Raw genomic sequence first — 13,422 nt, 5'->3', positions numbered from 1 at the left:
GACTGTATTGCACACAGCGCATTGCACACACGACTGTATTGCTCACAGCGCATTGCACACACGACCGTATTGCACACAGCGCATTGCACACATGGCTGTTATTGCACACACGACCCTATTGCACACAGCGCATTGCGCACACGACTATATTGCACACACGGCCGTATTACACACACGGCCGTATTGCACACACGACCGTGTTGCACACACAGCCGTATTGCACACACGGCTGTATTGCACACACGGCCGTATTGCACACACGACCGTGTTGCACACACAGCCGTATTGCACACACGGCCGTGTTGCACACACGACCGTATTGCACACACGACCGTATACTTTCCACGCGAACCGAGGTTCACGCACACCCCCCGTGCTTTTCGGGGGAGGTGCGGTAGTCCCGAAATAGTTCACGCATACACTTTCCACGCGAACCGAGGTTCACGCACACACCCCCCCCCCCCGTGCTTTCGGGGGAGGTGCGGTTCCCGAAATAGTTCACGCATACACTTTCCACGCGAACCGAGGTTCACGCACACCCCCCCGTGCTTGCGGGGGAGGTGCGGTAGTCCCGAAATAGTTCACGCATACACTTTCCACGCGAACCGAGGTTCACGCACACCCTCCCCTGCATTCGGGGGAGGTGCGGTAGCCCCGAAATAGTTCACGCATACACTTTTCACGCGAACCGAGGTTCACGCACACCCCCCCCCCCCCCCGTGCTTTCGGGGGAGGTGCGGTAGTCCCGAAATAGTTCACGCATACACTTTCCACGCGAACCGAGGTTCACGCACCCCCCCCCCGTGCTTTCGGGGGAGGTGCGGTAGTCCCGAAATAGTTCACGTATACACTTTCCACGCGAACCGAGGTTCACGCACCCCCCCCCCCCGTGCTTTCGGGGGAAGTGCGGTAGTCCCGAAATAGTTCACGCATACACTTTCCACGCGAACCGAGGTTCACGCACACCCCCCCCCCCCGTGCATTCGGGGGAGGTGCGGTAGTCCCGAAATAGTTCACGCATACACTTTTCACGCGAACCGAGGTTCACCGGCCCAAAAGCAGGGGGGGTGTGCGTAAACCTCGGTTCGCGTGAAAAGTGTATGCGTGAACTATTTCGGAGCTACCGCACCTCCCCCGAAAGCACGGGGGGGGTGTGCGTGAACCTCGGTTCGCGTGGAAAGTGTATGCGTGAACTATTTCGGGACTACCGCACCTCCCCCGAAAGCACGGGGGGGGTGTGCGTGAACCTCGGTTCGCGTGGAAAGTGTATGTGTGAACTATTTCGGGGCTACCGCACCTCCTCCGAAAGCAGGGGGTGTGCGTGAACCTCGGTTCGCGTGGAAAGTGTATGCGTGAACTTTTTATGCGTGAAAAGTTAATATGCGAGATGCCACATGGGTTAGATGACGCGCTTTAAACAGTTAAATACTTTTGAAGCGCGTCATCTAACCTACGTATTTTCCAAACTTTTTTTGTTAATAACTTTTTAACGAATAACGAGCGACGGCTAAAACCTTCTGAAGGTCACTCGGGGTCATAACCTTGACAACATATATCAAGGTCATTGAAATCGGTAATACGGCCCTGTGTGCAACACGGCCGTGTGTGCAATACGGTCGTAAGTGCAACACGGCCGTGTGTGCAATACGGTCGTGTGTGCAACACGGCCGTGTGTGCAATACAACCGTGTGTGCAATACGGCTGTGTGTGCAACACGGACGTGTGTGCAATACGGCCGTGTGTGTAATACGGCCGTGTGTGCAATATGGTCGTGTGCGCAATGCGCTGTGTGCAATACGGTCGTGTGTGCAATAACAGCCATGTGTGCAATGCGCTGTGTGCAATACGGTCGTGTGTGCAATGCGCTGTGAGCAATACAGTCGTGTGTGCAATGCGCTGTGTGCAATACAACCATGTGTGCAATGCGCTGTGTGCAATACGGTCGTGTGTGCAATGCGCTGCGTGCAATACGCTGTATGCAATACAGCCGTTTTTACAATGCACTGTGTGCAATACGGTCGTGTGTGCAATAACAGCCATGTGTGCAATGCGCTGTGTGCAATACGGTCGTGTGTGCAATGCGCTGTGTGCAATACGGTCGCGTGCGCAATGCGCTGTGTGCAATACGGTCGTGTGTGCAATGCGCTGTGCGCAATATGATCGTGTCGACAAAGAAATATGTGCGCAATAATGCCTGTAGGCAATCGCTCTGTAGGCAATTTGAAATGTGTGCTATCGGGATTGTGTGCAATAAGTGTGTGCAATCGAACCTGTAGGCAATCGTTTTGTAGGCAACTGGAGCCCTCCCAGTCAGGAGTACTTAATTGTCATCTACCAACTAAATAAAGGTCAAGGTATTTAGTAGTACAGCACATAACTCTCGATTTATTGCGTGTACCATCATATTCCTCGGGCATTTCTAATAAAATTTACTAACTTTATATAGATATATGTACAATATTATTCGTGAAAATTTTATTTAATTGTAAGCATTGACATGCATGTTTGCTCTAGGTCACCTAATACTAATATTATATTATTTTGAACACAACACATTGTATGAAAATTCGAAACGATTAAAAATATATTTTATAGAGATAAAAATAAAACTAACGTCCGTTAAAGCTACTGCCTATCATAACAGATCCCTCGCAACTGGTAAAACCTAAAAGAAATGGTACTTTAACCTCGCGGCACATAAACGTCTCTGGATCTTCCGGGAAAAATGGATTCGATGATTCGTGATCCAAAGAGGGTGTAAATATCAAGCTGGATTGTTTACGCTCCTGCAAAAAAATATTATCAAAGAAAGTATTTTATTCGCATAGACTAAAAATAGTAGCGTGCATACTATAATTTATTGCACTCGTATAATTACGATTAAATGTTCAGATAATTACTGATTCCGTCAAGAGAAACTTCCGTTCAGTTTCTATAAGCTTTTTTGCATCAATTGTTTTGAGGAACTCGTAAGCGACTTTCGGATCTGCGGTCGCTTTTCCAAGTTTCTCGGCGAGCCGAAAACCTTTCTCCGAATGTAGTTGTTGTTCGGTAAAAGCCCAAGGACACCTTATGACGCCGCTTTGCGATATCGCTTTATGAAATAAACCTGTAAAACAGTCGTAACAAATTAATTCTATTGTCATCATAAAATTTTTTTTTTTTTTTTTAATATACAAATTATTTTAGAATCAATTCAAGTTTTTTTAATCATTGAATCCTTAATCTTTGTGATTATATATAATTTTACATTACTGACAATTTTCCTCTCTCTCTCTCTCTCTCTCTCTCTCTCTCTCTCTCTCTCTGTCTCGGAGATTTGTTAGTTATTTTATAAATTTCAATATTTTACTGATATGACTTTGTAATTAAAATTTGAATTATTTATTTAAAAACTACAAATAATTTTTTTAAAAAATATATCTTATTTGAAATTATGTGAAAGAGAAAAAGAGAATGAATTTATTATCTATTTAATAGATTTATAGAGTATTTATTTTCCATATCCAAACGTAAGTGTTTGTATGTTTTTGTTAATAAAAAATCGCGGTTGAAAATTATAAATAAATTCATGTTTAAATGGGATGAGATTGGAAAATTCTAAATTATTGTGAGTGTATCGATAAGTCTACTATATCGATAACATATATTATACCTTTAGCTAATGGAAACAGAGTGAGATAATGTACGAGGCCTCCACCAGCACTTTCACCGAAGATAGTGACATTTTCTGGGTCTCCACCGAATTTTGATATATTTTTCTGGACCCATTGTAACGCCATGATTATATCCTTCAGACCTTGATTACCCGTTGCCACTTTGTTGTAAAGGTTTAGGAAACCTGAAGTCATTAATGCATCTTTTTTTTATAAAGTCGATTCGTTTAAATTAAATTAAAAAAAAAAAAAAAAAAAAATGGTTATTTTATATATCCCAAGGAAAAATCGCGCGCCATAACTTGTTTCTAGTACACTGATCGTATGAGCGGCAAATATAAATATTAGTCTTGTATACAAAAAGTAAATAACGTATTGTAAACATGATATAAATAAATGTGGATTTAACTTTTTTTTATAAATTTATATTTTTGAAATGTTTAACTTTGGGAATGAAAGGTTTGTAAGAAAAAAATCAACATATCCAAGTGAAATAATCGTTAAAATAGATACAATATAACGATTTACTATTAATGCCACAAAATGACATACAATGATTGTATACTGAAACGAATAACGTACCTAGAACGCCTAGTCGATAATTCAAGGTAACCAAAACTACGTCTTTTTGCACGATGTAATCGGGGCCATAGAAGAGTGCATCACCGGAACCCATATAAAAGGAACCGCCGTGTATCCATACCATAACGGCACGTTTTTTTAAGGATTCAATTTTTGTTGTGTACACATTTAAATAGAGACAATCTTCATCGCCCTCAATTTCGCCTGTAAAATCATTCAATTGAACAGCGATATTTCCGTGCTTTGAGGCGTCTCTACTACCGGACCATGGTTCTGCTGGCACTGGATCCTATAAATACGTAAAATCCGTTCATATATAGAATTTTTCAAAATTTGTGCACACCGTGCGATTCTCTGAGTCAGAAGAAACAACTTTTTCTTTACGTAAAATTGCGTTTAAGTAGTACTTCTTAAATAAGAACAATTTAAAGCTAACGAATGAGCTGTAAGTTCCGCATGAATCAGGAACGGCCTGCACTGGACGTCTATGCTAGTTTATCTTTTTTTTGTGACTAATAACTTTAAACTTAATTACTAATTTATATTATCAACAAATTGTTTAACAAATTAAAAGATTAATTTATGTTACAAATAAATTGTTCGAAATCAGTTATTCTTCGAACAATCGCGCATAAAAATTTGTTTATCGTAATCTTCTTTGGTTTATTAAATTATTGTTCTAAGTAATAGTATTTTATTATTATTATTTCATGTTTAAATATCGCACCTCAAGAAGAATACTGTCACAACTAAAAAATTCATGATTTTAAACAAATCTAATTCAATTTCTGTGAATTGTGAACGCAATTATAATTATGATATTTTGTTGTAATAAAACTTATATTTTTTCTTGAAGAGGTCAGCTATGATTCACTTGTCAATTCGCTTACAGCGCTATTTATTCAAGAAATCACAACATAACTGGTTTACAAGAATAACGACACTTTAGCCCCATGCAGCGGATTTCGCATATAAACTTGTGACAGTATTTTTCTCAGGGTGCGATTTATGTATAAAAAAAGAAAAACCGATTATATAATAATTGCATGCATAACACAACTGATAAATAGGTTTATCAGGGTCGTTTAATCGGATTTTTCTCTAAAAGAGTTGATTTTTCGTATTTTTCTAATCTCCTTACGACATGATAAGCGATTAGTTGAGCCAAAACTAAAATTAATTAATATTTTATATTACTATTTTATTTTTACATATATAGATAAAGAAAAAAAGAGATTATATAATAAAATTATATAATAATAAAAGACAAACAGATTATATAATAATTACATAATATACTTGATACTTGATAAACAGATATCGTTTATCGGTATTGTTTAATCATATAATTTTCCCTAAAAGAGTTGTGACTTTTCGTATTTTTCTAATTTTCTTAAAGCGCGATAAGTGATCAGTGCTGCGATTCTGTAACTCCTTATGCAGTATCGTTACCGCTATATTGTCATTGCGCAGCTTTTTTACCACACAGAAAAAAAAGAAGTGTTAAATCAACACTGTATATACTTGTATATACGCAAGAATATATAATCTTGAAATAAGATTTTGTTGCGTTGAACGAAGAAAACTTGCTTAAATGAAGTAATTTATATAGTTAAACAAAGTTTTATATGCGGTTCAATTAACAAGTAAGAAAAAAAAGTTGAAATAAAAAGTGGAAATTCTTATATAAGAAGTTTATATATTCTTGCGTATGTACAAGTATATCAGTGTTGATTTGATACTTCTTTTTTTCTGTGCATATAGTATACTTGCGCAACTGTTGTTATGAGTAGGAGAGACCGGGGCTCGTTGGCACAAGAGGCAAGTTGGCAATGCGTTCCGTTTATGTATTTATAGCGAAAAAAATCAATGGAAAAGTTATTACAATAAAATATCTCTTTTATGACATAAGTACTTTTCCCAAAGTTTTATTTATATCAAATAAGTATTACAATAGAAAAAGAGAAAACTGATTCAAGAGGTGGCAAGTAATTTTCGAGCGTTTCAAAAAATCACATTAATGTTTTTCAGCTTGAGAAGTAAATCAAAGTGACGTATCATTATAGTTAAAAGAAAAGTTTCTGTTACTATACGACATGTTATTTTGAGGAACAACAGTAATTTATTGTAATAAAATGACTGAACTCAAACGTATGTAGGGATGGTTGGCTCATATCAAGACACGCTTAGCTTGACTTGTTAGCGCGCGCGTGAGACCTGTGTGAGTATGTGATTTGCTACCTACAATGCTGATAAAAGCTAGATATAGATTTATATTAATATTTTAATTGTTTTTCTGCAACAGCATTTTGCTATTCGATCATTACAAAATAACTTTTAAAAGATACAATCTTTATCAATAAGTACATATCTCCTACCCGTTTTGTGTTTCTATTACGTTTTCATTAATTTAACATGGACTTTTGTCGCATAGCCAACTTACCCTACTATCGGGGCAAGTTAACTACAATGCAGCATGTTCGTATTTCACTTATTACAAAGAAACTATACAGTATACAGGAGCGTTTCTGGCATGAAAATGTAGAGAAAGGTTCTCTCTGTCATATTAGTACTGTTTAATCATGATAATTAGTTATTTAAAAACTCAAATGCCGAAATTGTGAAAACGGTACCAACGAGCCCCGGTCTCCCCTACATAAACGTCAGCATAACGAGTTACAGACGAGAATCGCACTACAGTTAGACTAAAACTAAAATTAATTTATCTCTTTCTGAAAATGCATTCATAATAATAGAACTTTACGTACTTTGAATCTAAGTTCTCCAATTGGCGGTTTCGCATATGGTATTCCTCGAAAGGCGGTGTAGTAGTCACCGTAAACACCTTTTTCTACAATACCAATTAACTTTCCCTCGTGCACGCATATTTCGACTCTGCTGTTGTCCATGTCGGATACGCTGGAATACTGACGAGCGGACTGACAAACAGGGTATTTATTGATCTGTGTTGCGTAGATGTGTTTGTGAAAATATCAATAATTTCAGGAAACAAGTGAGATAAGTGAGATTAGAATCGAATATGTTGATAAAGTTTTATTTATAGCCTGCGCCGATGATTAATATTTTACGTAATGCACGTCAGCACATTTAAACATATGATGTACATAAACTTGCATTATCTCTTTTGTTATATTTAAAAAAAAAGTAAAAAAAAGGAGCCAAGTACACGCAATATGTATTTTGTAAATTTAAAAGTGATAGTGGCTTTATTTCTTCTTCACAAAATTATATGTTACCTAACTTAACTCAAGTGACATGTATTTCAAAAAAAGATGTGAAATCTTTAAATTAAATTTAAAAAAAATAAATTTAAATAAATTTGAAAAAATTTATTAACTAAACTTATTTTGCAATAATTGCAAATAATTAAAAAATTTATTAACTTACAAAGGTAACCCGTATATTTGTAAATCACAAACGATATTATAATTACAGTTATCGGTTATCGTAAAATCTATTTGTTACTAAAAGTGTCGGCAGCAGATATAACGACTAAAATAAAATTGTTAATTACAAAAAACCTATTTGATCACAAACGTTAAAAACGAACTACAAAATCTATCACAAATGATTTACAAACGAAATTTACAATTAGAAAAGTTAAAAATAATCGAATTTATTAATTTCTGTCGGCTAGCTTCATAGAGGTGTATGGAAAAGGATGCAAGCAGATTAAAAGTATGTACATATAGCGTTTTCTACTAGAAAAACTATCCAGACAACACATATAATACTATAAAGGTCCGGTTGCACCAACGTCGCATAATATTTAACTTTAGCTTAACTCGCACTCTTTATCTCTTTCTAATTGTGCCCTTTGAAAGAGATGACGAGTGACCCAGATAGCCAAGCGTGTCTGAGCAAAATCGCGCAAATCTGTGATTGCATATAATGTTGGCAACTTGCCGTATATTTGCTTCAATTGATTTCGAGTAATTTAATATTTGAAGCAACACGCAGGCAACATTGGATAAATTTACTACGCGTTACTAGCAGTATGACAGCATTGTGTGATTGTGTGAAAAACACCTTTATTTGATACTTATTGAAAAAGTCATTATAATAAAGATAACTTTTCGTCATCTTTTTTATGATGCCTTTCAATAAAGACAAAAACTTGTTAAAAATATCTTTCCGGCCAATCAAAAATATTATTATTTTACAATATTATTTTATATTATTATTTTATATTCATATTAAACATCAAAACTCAATATATGTGTCGATCGAAAAAGTAAAAACTGTTTTATTCAGTTTTATTGTGCTTGCGAGATAATGCGCTTGTAGCTCCGTTAGTAAATTCCTGTAAAATTCGTTATTTATTGCATATCCCCGCAGGGTTCGCAATCTACTACCAATACTATAGCACGTAATATTACAGAAATATTGCAGTAATATTGCAATAAAGTTGAAATATTACGTATTACAATAAAATATTACAGAAATATAACTAATGTATTACATGTTTTTGAATAATATTAAAATATTACAGTAATATTGCTGCAATATATTGTTGAAATATAATACTTTAAGTAGCAAAATAATGTCAAATGACATTTCAATGACATCTTATTGACGTCATTAAGACGTTATTATGGTATCACACAATCATACGTATTGCACAGATAATATGTACCAGTTAAAAAATTTTGGATTAAAGAAAGAAAAATTTGAATAAAAAATGATGGAAAATGTGGTGGAATCAAAAGAGACTGTATTTTCGGGGAATAAAAGTGATTAAGAAAAATTGTATAAGTGGTATTTAATTTTATAACTTGTTATTTGTTTTGTAATAATAAAAGATAACACTGGTTTACAAAATAAAAAAATTTTTTTGTACATTTAATGCCACTATTTTTTTCCTATGTATTTTAGCCCGCTAAACTCGAATCACATTAAAAAATTTTTTTATGGATTGGTTTTCGAGATATAAATTTTTGGATTTTTTTCGAAGATAGCTTCACATTTAGGCCATATCTCGACTTAGAAACGTACGATTGAGTCGCATAAGCTATCATAGTAAAGGTAATCGAATCTCGAACAATCGCGTCTCACATTGTTTTCGGTTCAGTAGTTTCAGTGTTATGGGCCAAAATATATGAGAAACGTCGATTTTTTGGGCCACAATAAAAATAGAAAATTCACTCTATCGCCATCATGCAAAAATAGAAAACGTCAAATTATGTCCAGTTTTTTATTGTTTACGTATAGGTTGTACTTTTACGAAGAAAACAACCTATTGATGAAGAAAATATATGGATAAATACCGGAGTTATGAGCAATTGAGTGAAGGTACAAAAAATCAAATTTTACTGTTTTTGTATTTTTTCCCTATTTACATAGAAAACGTTTATTTAATTCATTCGTTCATTTTTATTATTGAATTTCAATATTACATGCGTCGATAAGAAATATTTTTGGCCCTTGGTTTGTCTTCTGTTCTTATTTGGTTCCGTTTTTGAGTGGAGGAAAGAACGCTAGTGTGTGCGGCTATGCGCTTGCTCGTAGCACTGACCCCCACTATTCCCGGTCTTCTCTCGCTGTCTCTCGCATAGCTACGTGGGACCACGCAATCACGTAGTACGACACCGCACAGGAACAATTGTTAATTTCAGGTAATTTTTCTTTACTTAATAAATATTATTTACATAAATATTTCTAAAATTATTTTTGTATAATTATCACTAATACTTACATTGTACATATATATTTAGCGATTTGTCGTTAAATCAAAAAATAGGGATTACGTGGCATTATTTGCAAAAACCACGTTAATATCATAAAAATAATTTCAATGACCATCTTAAAATACATATATTTGTCTTTGTAACTTAAAGATACGTGATAGGAATATGCCTATATCCCAAATCTTCTAAAAAGCAGTTTAATCATTAATTACGTGATTTAATAATTATTTAACCATTTATGTGATTTTATAATAATTATTATTGTTCTTATGCTATATGTTACAGTATTATTGCTTTCCATCAATGAATGTTCATGCAGTCCAGAGCAGCACCAAGTAGTTTGATAGAAGAGCAAAAGATTTATTTATTAGAAACGTAAGTAAGAAAAAGTTAAATTTCATATAAACCATGTTTTCCAATATTAATCGCCAATACTGAAAATCCAAAGTATACGTGTAACATTAACAGATTTTCAGTATAGATAGTGAATATCAGAACACAGATTCATACTTAACCTACTTTTATGTTTAAAATATATAATTAGATGTAAATAATAATTACTGTTTTTTGTATTATGTTGCAGTGTTACATTGCTTTCCATGAGTGGAAGTTCACGCAGAGCAGCACCAAGCAGTTTGATTTCTATCACACTCTTCTGAGCGAAAGCTTTATTTATTATATACATAAGTAAGAAAAAGTTAAACTTGGTATAAACTGCGTTCCAATATTAATATTCAGTACTGAAAATCTGAAATGTATGTATAACATTAACCCTAGAGAGCATTCCTTAATTTTCTCATACGTGAAAGGCCAAGTGGGGTAATAAATTACCCCAAACTTGTACCGCGTGTATAATGTTTCTATTTGTTGTTAGACAACTTTTTAATAGATAATTTTGTTTGTTCTTTAATAGGGAAGACGATAGTAGTCATCAATTTGCGGTAGTAAAAAAATTTTGAAAATAAAAAAAAAACCAATAATTGGGCTGAAATGACTATTTTTATAAAAAATGCTGTAGTTTTTCATAAAATTCACCGATTTTAAAATTTTTAACGGATTTTGAAAGACGAATAGACAACCTTCAAGGGCATGTAAGCGATTTTTTCGTTTCTTAAAAAAAAAACATATTTCTTTGAACATCTGAAGTACAGGAAATGATGAAAAACTGTCGGATGGGAAAAATCGCAAGAAATGGAAAGTGAAACAGATTCTGTCGATTATTATTTATTTGAAATGAAAGGTAGTCAAAAGTTATAAAAGTATATGGAAGCAGTAAAATTAACTCCACAAAACTTTACAAAGTTTTAATCAGTTGCTGTGCAAGAACAGCAAAAATGGAATAATTGACCGAATCTTAAACAATTATATATGAAACAGGGGTAGAATTTTCCGGGGAATGCTATAAAGTGTATAATTTTTCGTTACCGATTTTCACAAAAAATCTGAAATACACTTTACTGTGGTAAATGTCGAACGTAAACGGCCAAAGGGGATAATACGTTATCCTAAACGATTTTCTTTTTCGGTTTTCAGCTGCTGCACGGATCTACACCACTCGCTGAATGACGGAGGTCGAGTGCCGGATGACTAAACTGAATTATGGTTAGGGTCTCGGTATGAAAACTAACCTTCCTAAGTCAGGGGCGTAATTTGAATTTCGCGTGGGGTAACGTATTACCCCACAAATGCTCTCTAGGGTTAACCATAGATTTTCAGTATAGACTGAATATCGAAACAACCCCGTACTCTCATGTTTGAATATATAATTATGTATGAAATAAACAGGGTGATTTATTTCGTGTGCTAATCATCTCCGCTATAATTATCTCAGAAAGTATTGATTTATTGGAAAAATGTTTTAGATAAAAGTTGGAGGGTTCAAGGAGGACCAAACCAATAGACAATTTTATTAGATTTTGGGTCTGGGACCTGTGTTAAGTTTAGTAGGATCCAAGCCAAATTATTTAAATAGAAACTCCTTTTTTTATTGTATTATTTTTTTTCTACTAATTAATATAAACAACTTTTGTCTGAAACATTTTTTTATTTGCCTTATACTTTTTGAGATATTCAAGAAAAACTTGGTAATTTTTTCAATATTTAGCTTACAATATCTCAATAAATGTTTGTCGAGTGGAAAAGTGGTACAGGACTTTTTGACTTGATTTGGTCTCAAGAATATACTGTTGCAATAAGGTTGACCGGGGCACGTTGTCACATCGTTTTTATTTAAAAAACTAATAACCACAGGGCAGCACCCGTCATTCCCAAAACGTGTTAGTGTATGCCCATCTTTGGTGTGTTTACAGTGTTGAGATTGCTCCAGCCGTGTTGACGTAAAATCAACTTGAAAGTTTTTTGCGATTGTAAGTAAAATTTTATTGTCTAATATTCAACGTACTGGACATGAAGTTTATGTTTTTTCAGAATAGACCTTTATATTATCTTAAAGTATGTACTTTTACCTACCGCGTGCAATACCTAACCTTATGAATATCTCAAACGTGTCGGCCATGAGGCTGTTTAAAGTTAAAAAATACCCTCGGGGCACGTCGTCACGAATTTGATGGGAATCTATTGCGAATCTTCGGATGACGATAACAAGTAAAAATATTTTATGTTTAATCACCGACATGATTATAAAGAAAAAATGTGTATCAATAAGTTGTGCATTCGAGTGGAATTCTTGTATTTAGATTAAGACGAAAACTTCGTGCTTTTTGTACTTTTTTGAAATAAAATAAATGTTTCTGTGAAGAATTTTACTTTTTTACATTGCAGCGCACTATAATATATTGATATTTACGTTGAATACAGTTTGGATAACATTTTGCATGCAATTACATTTGATGTGACAATGTGCCCCGGTCACGGGGCACGTTGTCACAAGCGACCTGTCGTCTATTGCGAATCTTCGGATCATTTATTGTTATGTAACAACTGTAGAGTAACAATCACACAAAATTCGATACTGTCCAATTGAAGCTGAGGGTTCACTCGAAATTTTGGCATATCAAAGTACTCTTAAATATTGAATGTAAAAAATACAAAAAATATTGAACCGGTCTACCCTAGGTCTACCCTAGTATTCCAATTTCTTTAAATAATTGTGTACACATGAAAGCTCCAAGGAAATGTATACACAAATAATTAAAGAAATTGGGGTATTATTGCAATAGCATATTTTTCCCTCCGACAAACATTTATCAAGATATTATAAGCTAAATATTTAAAAAATTACCAAATTTTTCTTCAATATCTCAAAAAGAAAAAATGTTTCCGACAAAAGTTGTTTATATTAGATAGTAGAAAAAGATGATGTAATAAAAAATGGGAGTTTTTATTTAAAAACTTGGACCCTACTGAGTTCAACATGGGTCCCGGACCCAAAATCTAATAAGATCATCCATTATTTCTCTTTGAACCCTCCAACTTTTATCTGAAATATTTTTCCAATAAACCAATACTTTCTGAGA

The 13,422-nt window shown here is 34.7% G+C and overlaps 1 protein-coding gene and 1 long non-coding RNA gene across 4 annotated transcripts in view; one reads left to right on the top strand and one right to left on the bottom strand.

The window, feature by feature from the left end:
- The window catches only part of LOC139824033 (juvenile hormone esterase-like), a 33,386-nt gene extending 26,149 nt beyond the window's left edge, over positions 1–7,237 (bottom strand). For all 3 annotated transcript variants that reach the window (XR_011734975.1, XM_071796519.1, XM_071796521.1), the window contains exons 1-5: positions 7,007–7,237; positions 4,239–4,527; positions 3,656–3,841; positions 2,901–3,109; positions 2,615–2,786 (exon numbers count right to left, since the gene is read on the bottom strand). Coding sequence is in view for 2 of the 3 variants with exons in the window: in XM_071796519.1 (XP_071652620.1) it covers positions 2,615–2,786; positions 2,901–3,109; positions 3,656–3,841; positions 4,239–4,527; positions 7,007–7,147 (997 nt within the window). In the remaining variant the exon portion in view is untranslated. The remainder of the gene's footprint in view (positions 1–2,614; positions 2,787–2,900; positions 3,110–3,655; positions 3,842–4,238; positions 4,528–7,006) is intronic.
- Positions 7,238–9,700: 2,463 nt separating this feature from the next.
- On the top strand, positions 9,701–10,946 carry LOC139824035 (uncharacterized). Its single transcript, XR_011734976.1, has 3 exons — positions 9,701–9,874; positions 10,232–10,321; positions 10,530–10,946. It is a non-coding gene; the product is annotated as an uncharacterized lncRNA (long non-coding RNA).
- Positions 10,947–13,422: the final 2,476 nt, after the last annotated feature.

This window comes from Temnothorax longispinosus, unplaced genomic scaffold (assembly GCF_030848805.1).
Source record: "Temnothorax longispinosus isolate EJ_2023e unplaced genomic scaffold, Tlon_JGU_v1 HiC_scaffold_25, whole genome shotgun sequence".
Classification (NCBI taxonomy): Eukaryota; Metazoa; Arthropoda; class Insecta; order Hymenoptera; family Formicidae; genus Temnothorax; species Temnothorax longispinosus.
Note: the sequence above shows the minus strand (reverse complement) of the source record. Positions and strands in the feature narration are given on the sequence as shown.